Raw genomic sequence first — 18050 nt, forward strand, 5'->3', positions numbered from 1 at the left:
TTTCTCGTTCCTGCTATTTTCAAATGCAAGGTGCAGGAAAAGGAGATGATGCTTTGCTAGTAAGATTGCCAATAGTCCAACAACTTACCGGCAGTTCTAACATTAGTGATTAAAAACCCCAAATTTTCTCTCAGCCAGTGTGTTGTTCGTTGTGAAGTCGTGTCCGACCCATCGTGACCCCATGGACAACGTTCCTCCAGGCCTTCCTGTCCTCTACCATCCTCTGGAGTCCATTTAAGCTCACGCTGGCTGCTTCGGTGACTCCATCCAGCCACCTCCTTCTCTGTCGTCCCTTTCTTCTCTTGCCCTCCATCTTTCCCAGCATTAGGCTCTTCTCCTATGAGTCCTTCCTTCTCATTAGGCGGCCAAAGTATTTGAGTTTCCTCTTCAGGATCTCCCCTTCTAAAGAGCAGTCAGGGTTGATCTCCTCTAGGATTGACCCGTTGGATCGCCTTGCAGTCCAAGGGACTCGCAGGAGTCTTCTCCAGCACCAGAGACTTCAAAGGCCTCCATTCTTTGGCACTCAACCTTTCTTAGGGTCCAACTTTCACAGCCATCCATTGCAACGGGTCCCAATCAGTAGAAATTTAGAAAACCCGTGCTTGAAAGTTTTACGTTCTCTTAGTTCTGGTATCAAAATTAGTTCCTTGGAAATATTTTGCATTTCTAATTAGCCATTATTATTTTTACACCAGGCTTTTTGTTGGTGAACCTTGTGCTTTTAAATAAAAAACAAAAATAGTTTTTAGAAGTATAGAGTGAACTTTGATTGCTTTTTTTTTCAAAAGGGGGGCTATTCATTTATATTATGATTTCTCCCGGAATTCATTCCAAAAGTCAGAAATAAAATTCAGCCTGTGAGCTGTATCGAATTTAAAATATACCATTTTCAATGCCTCTGTTGTATTAACTGTATTTTTCTACATGTAGAAAAATGGTATAAGGAAAAGACGGGTGTTTTGTTTTGTTTTAAATGCAGGACTTGCTAGCATTCCATTTTCCAAATTGTCCGTGGCAAGTAGATAAGAGAGAGTTACTTCAAGGACATCCCCTCTGCAAACATATCTTTAGTTGGATGTAAATTCCCTGCACCGAGCATTAATCTCTTGTTTATATACAGGTCATCTTTGACACGCATGAGTCCGTTTAGTGACCATTCAATGGCACTGAAAAAGCCACGACCGTTTTTCACACTTGAAACTGTTGCTGCCTTTCCCATGGTCACATGATAAAAATTTGGATGATCGCCAACGGCCCCCTATTTATGATGGTTGCAGTATCCCGGGATGAAGGGATCCCCTTTTGAATCCTCCTGTCAAGCAAAGTTAACAGGGAACTTAACCACCACGTTATTAGCTTAACAGCTGCAGGGATTCACTTAATAACTCTGGCAAGAAAGGTTGTAAAAACCCACTCAACAAAATAAAACTAATAGAATTAATCATAATGATTACATTCAGTCAACCTCTGTATTTCTAATACTAATGCACATCTAAATTAGGTTATAGTCCATCATTATACATTTTATTCCATGGTGTATCTTGTTATTACTTTAATTATTATAAAGTGTATATTTTATAACACTCCCCTTTTCTATCACTTATTCTAGCTTTTAATCATACAATACAATACAATAGCAGAGTTGGAAGGGACCTTGGAGGTCTTCTAGTCCAACCCCCTGCCTACGCAGGAAACCCTATACCATTTCAGACAAATGGCTCTCCAACATCTTCATAAAGACTTCCAGTGTTGAGACATTCACAACTTCTGGAGGCAACTTCTGTTCCACCGATTAATTGTTCTCACTGTCAGGAAATGTCTCCTTAGTTCTCTTTTTGCTTCTCTCCTTGATTAGTTTCCATCCATTGCTTCTTGTTCTACTCTCAGGTGCCTTGGAAAATAGCTTGACTCCCTCTTCTTTGTGGCAACCCCTGAGATATTGGAAGACTGCTATCATGTCTCCCCTAATCCTTCTTTTCATCAAACTAGACATACCCAGTTCCTGTAACCGTTCTTCATATGTCTTAGTGTTCACTCCCCTAACAATCTTGGTTGCTCTTCTCTGCACTCTTTCTAGAGTCTCCACATCTTTTCTACATCGTGGGGACCAAAACTGAATGCAGTATTCCAAGTGTGGCCTTACCAAGGCATTATAAAGTGGTATTAACCCTTCATGTGATCTTGATTCTATCCCTCTGTTGATGCAGGCTAGAACTGTGTTGGCTTTTTGGGCAGCTGTTACACACGGCTGGCTCCTATTTAAATGGTTGTCCACTAGGACGCCATGATCCCTTTCACAGTTTATTTTTTTTTAAAAACCTTTTCTCTTTCTATCCTATCTAAATTCTAATCATGTCACCTATCTAAAAAAAAGAATAAAAGAGATAGAAAGAAAATCAAAAGCAAATAAGAACAACAACAAATAGAAGGGTCATCCATCCATCTTCACTTGCCCGCTTCAATATTTTAATTGCTTATGCTTTAAAAGAAAGAGGGAGCGGGGGAGAGAAGGAAAAGCAAATCAGAACAATAAGACAAAAGAAAATTCATCTATCCATCGTCTCTTGCCTGCTTCAATACTTTAATTGCTATGCTTTTTCTATTGACTTGCCTCCCCAATTCCTCTCTCGAATCTTCATCTCTATCTTCATCTCTTTGTGTGGCTATTCAATCTAAGCACTTCTCTCTACCCTCTACTGTTTTTCTTGATGTATACATATTATGCAGTCCAGATTTTATGAATGATATTCCAAATATAAATCGGGGGTTGTTGAAAAATATTCCAGGAACACATTGGCATTTAAAAAATAATAATAACTAGTCTTTTCTGAATTTCTCATCCTTTCTTTGCTTCGATGATTCACGCAAGAAAGCATCACACAAATTCAGCAATCACAAAACAGGTTGGAGAGGAGAGCAACAAAAATTTAAGGAAAGAAAAGAAAAGGAGAATATTATCACGGCATCCATTACGTTATAAAAATGTTTGTTTTGAAAAATGGGTCCTAAATGATAGGCAGCGAGTATAATACTTTCCTGTCCGTTCAGAACTTTTTGCTTCGATTTTTAGACGCTGAGGAACGAACTTTCAGATACACATTGGGTATTACATTATATATCCAATATAATTGGATGAAGCCTTCAGCCCCGACCTGTGTCAAACTGAATTCATATCAGAATGCCCAAGGATACAAACAATCCCACACCCCAATCAAATTCAGGCTTGACAGGCTGCCCCCCTCTGAATTGTAGTTCTAGGAGAGATTCTCGTATATTAGCATCAGATATTGGAATAAACACTTGGCAGAGATTATGGGAGAGTGGCGCTGTGGCCTAAAGGTAGCGTTCGATCCCAGGTAGAGGCAGATATTTCTCTCTAGGCACACTGAGAATATATCTGCTGGGGGGGAAAAAAAACTCCACGTTGGTGACAGGAAGGGCATCTGGCCATTAAAACACTCCGCTAGCTCCATTCCGTTGCCCAGACTCCACCCCGCAAGGGATTATGGGGCTGTTAAATGGAGATGATGATTTGGCAGGGATTATGGGGAATCACTCTAGATAGTCCTCAACTTACAACCACAGTTGAACCCAGAATTTCTGTGGTTGAGCAAGACATTTGTTAAGTGAGGTTTGCCCCATTTTACACCTTTTCTTGCCCCAGTGGTCCAATGAATCACCTCAGTTGAAAGTTAGTCACCCGGTTGTTAAAGTGGATTTGGCTTTCCCCATTGACTTTGCTTGTCAGAAGGTCGCAAAAAGGGGATCCTTCAGCAGTTTGATTTGGGATCTTGTGACCTCCATATTAGAGCATTCTTGGTGCTTTGAAGAAACAGAGTTTGAATATGGGAATCCTAATGGAATTCGCAGCACGGATTCAGGAAGATGTCCAGCCATTCGTAGGATTTTTTGCTGGAAACAATAATAGTTATTAAATCCAGATTATCCTTCAAAGTCGTGTTTCTTCATCCTGGACACACTAGAACGGCGATGGCAAACCTTTTTTGGCTCGCGTGCCACAAGTGCGGAGAGCGCAGGGGGGTCGAGTGTGGGCGTGCCGCACACATAATGCAATGCGCGACCCCCCAGGTGCGCATGCGTGCACAATGCGTGACCCCCCCCTATTTTTACATGGTTTTGTTGCCCTCCCCAGGTTCCAGGGGCTTTATAGGAGCCTGGGGAGGGCGAAAAGAGCCTCCCCTGACCCCCCGGAGGCCCTCCGGAGGCTTCAGGGACTGTCCGGAGGCTTCCCTGAAGCCTTCGGAGCGCTTAAAATCACCCTCCGAACAAACCGGAAGTGACTTCCAGGTTGCTCGGAGGGTCATTTTAAGCGCTCCGAAGGCTTCAGGGACCGTCCGGAGGCTTCCCTGAAGCCTTCGGAGCGCTTAAAACCACCCTCCGAGCAATCCCGAAGTCACTTCCGGTTTGCTCAGAGGGTGGTTTTAAGCGCTCCGAAGGCTTCAGGGACGGTCCCTGAAGCCTCCAGGGGGCGGGGGAGGCTCTTTTCGCCCTCCCCAGGCTCCTATAAAGCCTCGAGTCTGGGGAAGGCGAAAAATAGCTTTTTAAAAGGTGAATTCAGCTGGCCAGCGCCCGCATGCGCGTTGGCCAGCTGACGGGGCAGCGCCTCGCGTGCCCTGACAAATGGCTCCGCGTGCCACTTGTGGCACGCATGCCATAGGTTCGCCATCACGGCCCTAGAAGATGGGTAGAGTTCAATTCCTGGAACATCTTCACCAGCCTTGGGGAATTCTGGGAGTTGTAGTTCACCTCTCTTCAAGGGGCTGATTCGAGAATTCTAGGAGTTGTAGTCCACACCTCTTCAAGGGGCTGACTAGAATTCTGGGACTTGTAGTCCACATTCCTTCAAGGAACTGACTCAAGAATTCTGGGAGTTGTAGTCCACACCTCTTCAAGGGGCTGACTCGAGAATTCTGGGAGTTGTAGCCCATGCCTCTACGAAGTCTGTTAAGAGACTGGCCAGATTGAAAGAATAAATGTCCCTTATCTGTTTTTAAATCATCCAAAATAGACAACCAAAACAGAAGGGCTTCTGAATCCTCTACATCAGTGTTTCTCAACCTTGGCAACTCGAAGATGTCCGGACTTCAACTCCCAGAATTCCCCAGCTGGGGAATTCTGGGAGTTGAAGTCCAGACATCTCCCAAGTTGCCAAGGTTGAAAAACACTGCTCTACATGGGACGCCATCTATCTTGGATGAAAAGAGGGATGTCTTTAGGCTGGCTTGGTTTATCTCATGAGCTTATTTCATATACAGCTTGAAAATTAATGAGTAGTTTTGATCAGCCTCTCCTTTCCCCTTGTCTCCCTTAGGCTTGCCCCACAGAAGCCTCTCCTCTCCCCTTCTCCCCCCCAGGCTTGCCCCACAGAAGCCTCTCCTTTCCTATCCCCCTTCTGTCCCTCAGACTGGCCCCATCGATCCTCTCCTATCCCTTTCTCTCCCTCGGGCTTTCTCTAAAAAGGCCTCTCCTATCATCCCCTTCTCTCCCTCAGTCTAACTCCTTAGCATCAGAGCGTTTTTCAGGTGGGGAGTGGGAGTAGAATGTCTAACTCCTTAGCATCAGAGTTTGTTAATAATAATATAAGAAATGCTAATGATCTGAGGGTCATTTGGAAAAAAAAATCCTTTCTTAGTGAACACCCAGAAACCAAAAAGAACATACATGCCAAATTTCAAGTTTGTAGGCTTTACGGTTCTGGAGATTTCGTGATGATTCGTGAGTGGTATTTCTCTTTCTATATATATATATATATATATGGAGGAATGGAGACTTCCTATAAGAGGAATGGAGACTCCACCCATCCTTAACCTATATATATAGGTATATATATGTATGTGTATGTATGTATGTATATATATATATGTATGTATGTATGTATATGTGTGTGTGTGTATGTATGTATGTATGTGTATATATGTATATATGTGTGTGTGTGTGTGTGTGTAATGTATGTGTGTATGTATGTATGTACGTATATGTTTTCGTAGATTTTCACGGGTGTAGGTATGCTGGTCTTGTTGTATTCGGGTCTTTTCCCATGTAAGATTGAGATTGTCTTGGCAACGTTTCGGCGAGGTCTCACTCGCCATTTTCAGGCTGGTGTTTTCAGCTTAAAGCTCCGACCACGCTTTAAGCCGAAAACACTAGCCTGAAGATGGTGAGTGAGACCTTGCCGAAACGTTGCCAAGACAATCTCAATCTTACACGGGAAAAGACCTGAATACAACAAGACCAGCATATATATATATATAAATATATATATGTATGTGTGTGTGTGTATATATACATACATACATACATACATACATACATACATACATACATTTGTTTTCGTAGATTTTCACCGGTGTAGGTATGCTGGTCTTGTATTTGGGTCTTTTCCCGTATAAAATTGAGATTGTCTTGGCAACGTTTCAGCGAGGTCTCACTTGCCATCTTCAGGCTGGGTTTTGGGCTATCATCACATTTATTCATGTTGTGGAGGTGTTTCTCTATTTCGATAGCTTCCATTATTCTCTTGTTGAAATGTTCTGTTTTGGAAGTTAATCTCCAAAACTGAACACTTCAACAAGAGAATAATTATGAAAGCTATCGAAATAGAGAAACACCCCTACAACATGAATAAACGTGGTGATACCTCCCGCCCACCAGACATCTGGAAACCAGCCCTAGTCAACAAACGAGCCCCACCAAACACCCAGGCCCTTACAGCACAAAACAACAACGGACACACAGCCAACACCAATCTACCAATCATGATACAACCACACAACCAATCATTTCACTTACTGAAACAAAGCCAGCACTCCACACACCCCCACCAAGATTTATCGAAAGATGGCAGCTCTGACCACGCTTTAAGCCCATAACCCAGCCTGAAGATGGCGAGTGAGACCTCGCCGAAACATTGCCAAGACAATCTCAATCTTACATGGGAAAAGACCCGAATACAACAAGACCAATATATATATATTTACACACACACACACACACACACACACACACACACACACATCATTGCTTGGGGGAGAGCCATACACCTCATATTTGGTTAAGGATGGGTGGCGGTCTCTTATAGGAAGGACCAGGACCTGGAGAAGACAGCCAACTTGTCCAAAATTCTTGAGTGGAGATGATAGAAACACGACTTGGTCTACCTTAATTTCCTTTTCAGCAGAAGCTACTTGGGTAGCTGCCACAGATTCCTGCATCCCGGTGAGACTCCATAGAATATGGTCTTCCTTGATCTGCGAAAGCTTGTTGGCACAATTTAACTTGAGCAAATTCAGAAGCTTTCAATGTGATGCAGCCTTTGACATAATCGCCGGTGGCCTATTTTTTTCTCCCTATAATGACAGAAGCCTACTTAATAAATAGCAAACACACACGCACGCACACACAAATACACACACCCCGTACTCTTAACAAAAATAATAATAACCCTTAAGAAAAGACTTGAGATTATAATTCGAGTTCATCAGCTAAATTTCTGTCAACTCTGAATTTGGGGTTTGTTTGTTTTTTATAAAGATTTTTTTTTATTTTTTGAATAAACACAGACAGACAAAACACACACAAAAAAACAACCAAACACAAAACCATCTTCCATTACAAATTGTAGAAAGTATGTCGATTGGTTACAAAAACGTCCGTGCATCCCTTCCACAGTCATCACCTAGAATTCATATCAAATCATACATTTTAAATCAAATATATTTATATATATTACTATCATCATACCTCAACTTTTTCATTTGACTATAATTGTTTTTACGTCCTTTTATATAAAATATTCCCGATTTAAAGCAAAACCACATAATGGCATTCCATTAGCTCTTCCCAATATCATCCAATAACATCACATCTTTATAACATGTTCTAAATAAAAATTGGTTATATTTAATAACATAATTTCTAAACCTCCTTTCGAAGTCACCATTTGCAATTTATATCAAATTTCTTCTTATCAAACCAATACATATATATACATTATTATCATTATCAATCAATTATTTAACTTTATGTATTATGTATCCATTATCACTTCATTTTATTAAATTTAACTAAATTTGACTTAATTTTTTTATTATAAGTTTTCATTACATCAACCTGTGTCTTTCCAGTAATAGTGCAGTCTTATGTCTCTTGCCATTTGTGGCATTAGTATTCTGGTTATTTCCTTAGTAAGTTTTGTATGGACGTCTCTTCGCAACTTATTGCTTATTGCATATCTTGTATAAGCTCGAAACCCTCCATCTGCTTCTTCGATCAGCTTATCTTTGGTTATCACTAGTGCTTCTGACAAAATTTATCTCCTTAGTTCCATCAATTCTTCTCTCTTTTCTTCTTCTATACTTTGAAATCTGGGGTAGAGCTCCAGTCCATCTATCTCCCCTTTCCGTATTCCACTCTTTCCATTTCCAACCACGCTCAGTTCACTGTCAGTATCAACAATTTTCTTGTCTCTTTATTTTTTCCTTCAGTTTTTTGATCTCTGACCTCCACTTTCTTCATTTGATGAACATCCTCAATTTTTCCATCAAATTTTACTGTTCTACAATCTATGTTCTCCAATCTCTTCTCAATTTTCTGTTACTTCTAATATTTTTTGAATTTCATAATCTTTTGCAATGTTAAGGTTTCTTTTTCATGTTGCACCATTCTTCCAACTTGTAAACACTGCCACCCTGGCATTCAAAACTTTTTATTACATTTAAAGCAAATTCATTTATAATCTTTCAAGACAAAGCTTTGTTTTCACTCCACTCCAGCTGCCAATAAAGCTCCCGAAGAGCACCTGTATAAGCAACCCATGCTCTTCTCACTATCACTCTTTGTAAACAAACTGAGGAACCTTGAGATGCAAAGTCAAATGATCAAAGAGAAAAAAGAAAAGACAGTATTTCCAAGCCTCCAGCCTCCAAGTGGCAGTGTTACTTCCTTTCCCTCTGTTATTACAGCCCTCTTTGTATTCCTTTTATAATCTTCTTTATATTCCAGGCTTAAAGAAAACAAAATTCTTAAATGGAGCAAAAAAAAAACCATCCAATCCAGCATTATAAAAATAAGGAAAAAGATTTTAATCCATAGGTATGAAAAAAGGAATATAAAAAGTAGAAGAAAAACTAATCCGTTCAATTTAAAGAATAGGAAACATTGGCAAAAGTTCCATCTGTAAAAGAAACTTTTTTTTAAAAAAGGATAACACAGTCTCTTTTATAATAATAATATTTCCTCACCAGATGGACAAACTTTCTCTTTCCGTTTTCCTCCCGTTCCGGAACTGTCCCAATTTCAGCAGCTTCAATGGCTGCGCTTCTGTCGCTGGCAAAAAGAGATTCTCCTGAATCAATCAAGGACCTTGCGGTGTCCCTGAGATCAGCAGGACGTACTCTTCCCTGTCACGGTCTCTTCGGGACGGTTTAGATCCAAAAGGACCGTCCAGCGGCAAAAGTATCTACTGTGATCTTGGAGCTTCAAGATCGCACGTCGTGTCGTTGCGACGTCAGCTCCTCCTCGAATTTGGGGGGTTTGTTTTCTTTTTATTGGTGAGATCAGCCTTTCTTTGGGGGCCTTTTTCATGGTAGGGATGCCAAGGAATCATTCCAGCTATACCCTTTTGTGATTCTGGGTACAGCAGAGAATACACATAGGCAGAAATCAAATCAAAATACACCAGAAGTAAAGTTTATTGCCATTCCAGAGTTGGAAAAGAAGATATATTTTACAGGATCCAATCTGAGTCAGTCTTTTAATCAGGTAGAGCAGGGGTGTCAAAGTCGATTTAATTGAGGGCTATATCAGGGTTGTGTTTGATGGGGGGGTGTAGCTCGACATCACTCATGTCGGCGCCCATGGCGGCTCAAGCGCTCTACCAGCGAAAACAGGGTCCCGAACTCCGTTTTGGACTGCAACGGCGTCCTGCAACCCTCTGCCAGCGAAAATGGTGCTCGGGAGGGCCACCTGTATCCCTCACGAGCTCCAAATTTGGCTGCAGCCCTCTGCCAGTGAAAATGCACTGCACACAGCCTTCCCAAGCTCCATTGTTCACTGGCAGTGGCACAGCGGGCCGGTCCTTCCCTGTTTCCAGGGCGGCTCCGTGGGTCAGATTTAAGCACCCTGCGGGCTGGATCTGGCCCCCGGACCTTGAATTTGACTCCCCTGTGGTAGAGAGAAGTTCCCTGAGGATGGGGTCCAACACAAGTCCAAAAACTCGGAAAGTCATGGTCCCGGTGACTGATCTAATTTGGATCCTGCCACATTATCCCGGGACACCTATATTTTGCCTTCTTTTGTGAGCATATATTTTAAAATGGTGATTTACTTATTATCTCAAGTTATCTTGATCCAATGCCTGGAAAATCAGAGGTTAAGGCCAAGTTGAGCTTTCGGGAGATTGTTCCAAACCCGTGCCATTATTATTATTTTTTTTTTTTAAAAACCCTATTCTTCCCCTACACAGGTGATCCTCAATTTGCGACTACAATTGAGGCTCAAATTTCTGTGGTTAAGTGAGACATTTTGTTAACGTGACTCTTTAAAGACCTTGTAGAGAGCTGAAGCTTGCAATACATCTTCATCCTCGTTTGAGTTGCCTGAATCTTCTGGTTTCCCCCTGGCGCTTGACAATTTTCACCGCTGTTGTAACTTCAAACAGTCATTAAGCGAACGGTTGTAAGTTGAGGACTACCTCCCAGTCAGTGTATAAACCCTAACCCCTGATCTATGCAAATCCTTTAAAAAAAAAAGGGGGGGGGGAGTTGGTTTCCTGTTATGCATCCTGGTGTTCCCATTATGTAATTGGCTGATCTCAGACCAACAGCGTTCGAAAGGACTTTATATAGGTCATCGAATCAGCCCCACCCCACTCAAGCCGGGGACCCTACGCCAGGGGTCAGCAACCCACAGCTCTGGAGCCGCATGCGGCTCTTTCATCCCCCTGCTGCAGCTCCCTGTCACCGGTTGGCTCCACAATAATTGATAGGGCTTTTGGTTAGGACAGGTAGAGGAAAAAGGATGCCGCGCTAGGAGGAGACTCTCTGGTGGGGAAACTGGCCTTCCAATTGGCTCCAGAATTGAAGGGGGGGGGCTTCTGTTTAGGACCTTGGTGGCTCTTTGAATGTTTAAGCTTGCTGTCCCTTACCCTACACCATTTCTGACAGATGGCAGTCCAGTCTCTTCTTGAAAGCCTCCAGTGAGGAAGCTCCCACAACTTCTGAAGGCAACTTTGGTTGATTGTTCTCCCTGTCAGAAAATTCTTCCTTATTTCTAGGTTGAATCTCTCCTTGGTCAGTTTCCATCCATTGTTCCTTGTCCGGCCTCCCGGTGCTTTGGAAAATAGCTCGACCCCCCTCGTCTCTTTGACAAATATTGGAACAGTGTTATCACATCTTCCCTGGTCCTTCTCTTCACTAGACTAGCCATGCCCGGTTCCTGCAACCGTCCATCGTATGTTTTAGCCTGCAGTCCCCTCATCATCTTGGTTGCTCTTCTCTGCACTCTTTCTAGAGTCTCCACATCTTTTTTATAGTGTGGTGATCGAAACTAGATGCAGTACTCTAGGTGTAGTCTTACTAGGGCTTTATAGAGTGGTATTAGAACCTCCCTTGATCTTGATGGTATCTCTCTGTTCATGCAATTTAGGGTTCCATTGGCTTTTTTCGCTGCCTCATATTTTGCTGGTTGTCCACTAAGACTCCCAAGATCCCTCTCACAGTTACTGCTGGTTTCACCCCATCTATATGTGTACTTTTGGTTTTTCTTTACTTTTCCCTACATTGAATTTCATTTTGTTAGATAGGGCCTATTGTTGAAGCCTGGATCTTGAGCCTAGATTCCTAGATATGTCTTCCCTGTAGTCCGTAGAGAACTTGCTTTGAAAAGGTGGAAAAAAATGGCAGTGAAATTGCTGGTTCAGCTCAACCCATTGTGGCTGGCTGCTAAACATCTGAACTATTTCCTCCTCTTAGGCAGAGCTGGTCGCTTAAAAATACCACATTTATTATTATTATTATTTTTAAAGCTACAAACACACTTCTGCGGCTGATTTAATTTAAACTGATTTAATAGAAAGAGTGCAGAGAAGAGCAACAAAGATGATTAGGGGACTGGAGACTAAAACATATGGAGAACAGTTGCAGGAACTGGGTATGTTTAGCTTAAGAGAAAGAAGGACTAGGGGAGACATGATAGCAGTGTTCCAATATCTCAGGGGTTGCCACAAAGAAGAGGGAGTCAAACTATTCTCCAAAGCACCTGAGGGTAGAACAAGAAGCGATGGGTGGAAACTAATCAAGGAGAGAAGCAACTTAGAACTGAGGAGAAACTTCCTGACAGTTAGAACAATTAATCAGTGGAACAACTTGCCTCCAGAAGCTGTGAATGCCCCAACACTGGAAGTCTTTAAAAAGATGTTGGATAGCCATCTGTCTGGAACGGTATAGAGTTTCCTGTCTAGGCAGGGGGTTGGACTAGAAGACCTCCAAGGTCCCTTCCAACTCTACTATTGTATTATTGTATTATTGTAATTGAAAATTAGACTACCCCGTGACCCTTTGATTTATTGTTTCAGAGGCATTTCCTTACTTGATTCTTCCATGCTTTCCAGAGCTCCTAACATGCTTGAAAAGTTCTTTAAAATTCTTTTAGAAATTAAGCGCTTCTAACATAGTCTCTTGGCAGGAAAATTGGGGACATGTTCGGAGACGGAGACGCCTTCAAAATAACCTCTGCTAAACTGCATAAAACAGATTTTTTTTTAAAAAAAAAGATAAAATAGTGTTGTGGCCCAGCAGGAGCCGTTGGAGTTGCCACCAGACTCCGACAGCGAGGGTCCCTCTGAGTCAGCTCAGGAGGATGTGGAGGACCCTGGACAGGGTTCCGACTCTGAGCAGGGTGAAGAGAGCCTGGTTGGCCACCAGGAGGCGCCTGAGGCATGGAGCAGTGGTGAAAGCCAAAGGAAGGGGGCTCCTGATGTCATGCCTTGGAGCAGTGGGGAGGAGTCACAGGACAGTGAGTCAGACATCAGCAGTGAGCTATTAGATGCTCGTTGCTGGCGTGCTACCCAGCGTAAGGAGCAATTGAGCAGTTACAGGAGGTAATTGCTCTCAGCTGCTGATCATTAGACTCCTCTCCAGACTATAAAGGGACTGCTTGTGGACACACCCTTTGCAGGAATCAACTGATCATTGGAGTTGGAGAAGCTCAGATCTGTGTCGTACTTTGGCAGGCTGGATTGCTGCCCAGAGTGCTATCTTGACCTTGGCAGGCTGGATTGCTGCCAAGGTGGAACCTGTATGTCAATAAACATCTGGAAGAGACTGTGTTGGAGTGACTTTGTATACCAGAGCGAGGGGGGGTCAGAACAAAATAGTATTTAGTGCAATATAAAAAAATGCAAATAATTTTTCTGCAGACCACCAAAATTTTCTCGCGGGTCACCAGTGGTTCACAAACCACCAGTTGGTGACCACTGATCCAGGTAATAGTTGTCTCAAAGGTGCTTTTTCAAAAGGCAAGTGGACTTTTTTTTTCCTTTGAGGAAGAAGATGTTTCGCTGCTCATCCAAGAAGCTTCATCGGTTCAGATGAAGCTTCTTGGATGAGAAGCGAAATTTCTTCTTCTTCTTCTTGCTCCTCCTCCTCTTCTTCTTCTTCTTCTTCTTCTTCTTCTTCTTCTTCTTCTTCTTCTCCTTCTCCTCCTCCTCCTCCTCCTCCTCCTCCTCCTCCTTCTCCTTCTTCTGTGATCGGACATTGGCAATCCTATTTTTATCAACAGCCGCACGAAGAAAGTGCTCCTGCAACCCTCTGCCAGCGGTTTTGTCCAAACCGGTCCCTTAGATTTTGAAGCCATGATTATTATTATTCTGCCTGGATTTAGTTTGCCTTCAATCTTTCCTTGGAGGATTAAGTGGAAGTATGCCCTATTTTTCCAGGTGTGGCATCGACATGTCCGAAATATTCTAAACTTTCGCTTGTTTATGCTTTGGATGATTCCCCCTTGGCTTTCCCAAGCAGCTTATCCCTTCCTCATTTCTGATTTTGTCAAACCAGCTTATACCTAGCAGCCACCTGTAAATCCACATTACAAATGCTTCTAGTCCCTTCAAAAGTGGCTGTCTGCCAGAGACCAACTCTCTACTCAGAAATGGAAAAACAAATTAACTCCAAGCGAAGATGAAATAATAAGAAAGGTTATGGATTGTGCTGAAATGGACAAACTAACTAAAGGAATTCAGGGAAAAGAAGAATCAGAATTCTACCAGATATGGGATAAATGGTATAGGTGGATGGAGGAAAGAAACAAGAATCAATGGAGGAATATAGCAAAACTCAAAAATAATAGTTATGGGTAAAATAAGGGAGTTAAGAATGGTGAAATCCAAATGAAATACAATAGAAGGGGAAATAATATAAGGTGAGCGGTATCGATTGATAATTGCTATTAGAAAGAACAGGAAGCTCCTGTTTGTATTGCATTGTGTAAATGTGGTGTGTCTTAAGTTTTTTGTGTGTGTGTATTTTACATGTTTGTTAATAAATAAAAAAAGGGGGAAAAAAGAAAAGATGTAGTATCTGACAAGCCCGATTTTCAATCTTAGGCTTGTGTCGTAACTACAGAAGACCTTTTTAATTTTGAAGGACGTTCTTTGAGCTGGTCTCTATCGTTGTCTTTCCTTCAGTGGTCGTGTCCCAGCTGAACGTGAAAGATATGACGACATTATCATGTCGTCAACTGTTTTTATAAAATTGGCCAACGGGACCTCAGTTTTGGGCCTTACGTTCTGTAAGTTTATCCTTCTTTCAGGTTGAAAAACGGTTGGCCTTAAAATATGCAGCGTTTTGTCCAGCTAAGGGTTACAAAAGACCGGAGAGTTTTAATAGAAGATAGATGTGCTGCACATCGAAAGCTGAGTCAGCATGTGGAAGTAGCAATGGGTTCTGGAAAGTGTGGCCGTTGGTATGCTTCTCTCGTGGGGCTGTTCGTAGAAAAAGCACCCCTGCCTGTTTCATAGTGGGTGGAATTCGAGTTTTTTTCTTCGTTGCAAATGACCCATAGTGGAAACATGATCAAGATGGACTTGCACGGCATGCTAGCACCAGGATTCATCCAGGGAAGCTGATGGGAATGAGGCTTAGCACAGGTAAAAAGTATAGCACTAGCACTTACAGAGGCAGTCCTCAACTTATGACCCACAGTTGAGCCCAAAATTGAAGTGAAATTTTAAGTTGCTAAGTGAAACATCACTTTGCGCTGAGACGCTGAGCTTGTCGATCAGAAAGGTTGGCGGTTCGAATCCCTCGTGCCCCGTAATGGAGGGAGCTCCCGTTACTTGTCCCAGCTTTTGCCAAACTAGCAATTCGAAAGCACGTAAAAATGCAAGTCGAAAAATAGGGACCACCTTTGGTGGGAAGGTAACAGTGTTCCGTGCGCCTTTGGCGTTGAGTCATGCCGGCCCCATGACCACGGAGACGTCTTCAGACAGCGCTGACTCTTTGGCTTTGAAACGGAGATGAGCACCGCCCCTTAGAGTTGGGAACGAATAGCACATATGTGCGAGGGAAACCTTTACTGTATTTACCTGAAGCGGTTTTACAGAGTCAACCTATTTGCCCCCAACAATCTGGGTCCTCATTTTACCCACCTCGGAAGGATGGAAGACTGAGTTAACCTTGAGATTGGTGAGATTCGAACTGGTGAATAGCAGCTAGCAGTCAGCTGAGGTAGCCTGCAGTGCTGCGCTCTTAACCACTGCGCCACCTCGGCTCAGTATAACTAACTATGTGGCAAACAAAGCTGGACTAAAACAAGATCCTTGGGCTTAATGAGATGATGTTCTTAACCAATGATTTCCTCTTTTCCAGGCTGTCCCGGGGAACGTGTGCGCCCTTCCTTCATGAGGCGGAGCCTGCTTGATTGACAACTCTTGGATCAAGGAAGGGCAATTGGGAAAGGGACTTGTTCGTCATCTCCTTCCTGAGCCAGGAGCGAAAGACTCTGTTCCTTCGGCCATGGCTGACCCCATCATGGACCTTTTTGACGATCCTAACCTCTTTGGCTTGGACTCATTGACCGATGAGAGCTTTAACCAGGGCGCTCCAGATCCCATTGAAGAGGCCTTGGGGCTTTCAGGGGCCACCTTAGACTCCTTAGCGGGAGGCTCCAAAGACCAGCAGGTTGCCCCTCAGCCGGAGCCCTCCCAACCAGAGACCCTGCCCCTCCCCGATACGCAACCAGAGTCTGTGACTGAGCCCCCCCAGCAAGATCAACCAGGCCTCCTACAGGTCCCTCAGGATCAAGAAGTCCTCAGCCAAGGCAATCCGTTCATGGGAGTCTCGTCGGCCACAACCACCTCAACGGTTGTGCCCTCTTCTTCTGCCGGGGGACAGCCAACCGCCGTGCCCCCGCCGGCCCCCAAGATCGTCATCCTGAAAGCCCCGGCCGGAAGCTCCATGACCGGCGCTCACGTGGCTCAGATTCAAGCGCAGCCCATTGGGGCAGCCAACGGGGGCAAAGTGACCTTCGCCAAGGTACTGACGGGGACCCCGTTGCGTCCCGGGGTCTCCATCGTCTCGGGCAATGCAGTGCTGGCCACCAAAGTGTCCCCTGGAGCCGGGGCCCCCACAACACTCCACCGGCTGGTGCAACCGGGACGTCCCGTCAAGCAGCTTGTCCTGCAGCCTGTGAAGAGCCAAGCGGGAGGGAACACGGGCGCTGCTCCGCTCAAACCTGCCGTGACCCTGACCTCGACTCCAGCTCAGGTGAGCACACAGTTCTTCCAGGTGAGGATGCAACAACTTAACTGGTTCTTTTACAGATATTTACCAATTGTACAGCGTTGGAAGGGACCTTGGAGGTCATCTAGTCCAACCCCCCCTCCCGCCCAAGCAGGAGTACCCTGCACCATTTCTGACAGATGGCAGTCCAATCTCTTCTTGAAAGCCTCCAGTGATGAAGCTCCTACAACTTCTGTTCCATTGGTTGATTACACTCATGGTCAGAAAATTTCTCCTTATTTCCAGGTTGAATCTCTCCTTGATCAATTTCCATCCATTATTCCTTGTCTGGTCTTCAGGTGCTTTGGAAAATAGCTTGACGTCTCTGTGGTAGCCCCTCAAATATTGGAACGCTGCAATCACACCTCCCTTGGTCCTTCTCTTCCCTAGACTAGCCATGCCCAGTTCCTGCAACCGTTCTTCATATGTTTTAGTCTCCAGTCCCCTCATCATCCTGGTTGCTCTTCCCTGCAATTTTTTTTAGAGTCTCAACATCTTTTTTTATAGTGTGGTGACCAAAATTGGATGCAGTAGTCTAGGTACCTATTTAAAAGTTACTTCCGGTTTGCTCGGCGGATCCTTTTGAGCGCTCCGAAGGCTTCAGGGAAGCCTCCGGACGGTCCCTGAAGCCTCCGGAGGGCCCCCGGGGGGGCAGGGAGGGGCTCTTTTCGCCCTCCCCAGGCTCCTATAAAGCCTCTGGATCCTGGGGAGGGTGAAAAAAGCATGTAAAAATGGGGGGGGGGGTCGTGCGTAGTGTGCGCATGCGCACTGAGGGGGTCGCGCATTGCATTATGGGTGCTGCACGCCTGCACACGACCCCCCTGCGCTCCCCCCACTTGTGGCACGCGAGCCAAAAAAGGTTCGCCATCGCTGCACTATACCATAGAATTCAATATAGTTACTGCCCTGGGTTAGAAGCTGTTTTTCAGCCTATTGGTCCTTGTTTTGATTGTCCTGTACCATCTGCCAAATGATAATAGTTCAAAAAAAAAAGGGTGCCCAGAATGAGATGGATCTTTAAGGATGTTTTGAACTTTCTTAAAGCAGCGGGAGCTATAAAGCTCTTCCAAAGAGGGGAGAGGGCAACCCATGATCCTCTGGGCCATGACGTCGACCCTCTGGATCGCTGCCCTATCTGCCCCTGTGCAATTGCTGAACTGTACACAGGTGCAGTAAGTTAAAATACTCTCTATGGTGGAGCAGTAGAAGGTCACCAGCAGATTTTCATCCAGTTGTTGTTTCCTGAGAAGTCTC

The 18050-nt window shown here is 44.0% G+C and overlaps 1 protein-coding gene across 11 annotated transcripts in view; it reads left to right on the forward strand.

Annotated features, from left to right (window-relative positions):
• LOC309382118 (chromodomain-helicase-DNA-binding protein 8-like) overlaps positions 1–18050 on the forward strand; it is a 146450-nt gene that overhangs the window by 28663 nt on the left and 99737 nt on the right. For 8 of the 11 annotated variants that reach the window (XM_081933611.1, XM_081933610.1, XM_081933616.1 and 5 more), the window contains one exon: positions 15885–16802. In XM_081933611.1, coding sequence (XP_081789737.1) covers positions 16032–16802 — 771 coding nt within the window. In that variant the 5' untranslated portion in view covers positions 15885–16031. Of the gene's footprint in view, positions 1–1097; positions 1121–15884; positions 16803–18050 lie in introns of those variants that run through there. The other 3 variants (XM_081933617.1, XM_081933619.1, XM_081933615.1) reach the window with 2 other exon arrangements.

This window comes from Natrix helvetica (genome assembly GCF_964273705.1).
Source record: "Natrix helvetica genome assembly, chromosome: Z".
NCBI classification, from domain to species: Eukaryota; Metazoa; Chordata; class Lepidosauria; order Squamata; family Natricidae; genus Natrix; species Natrix helvetica.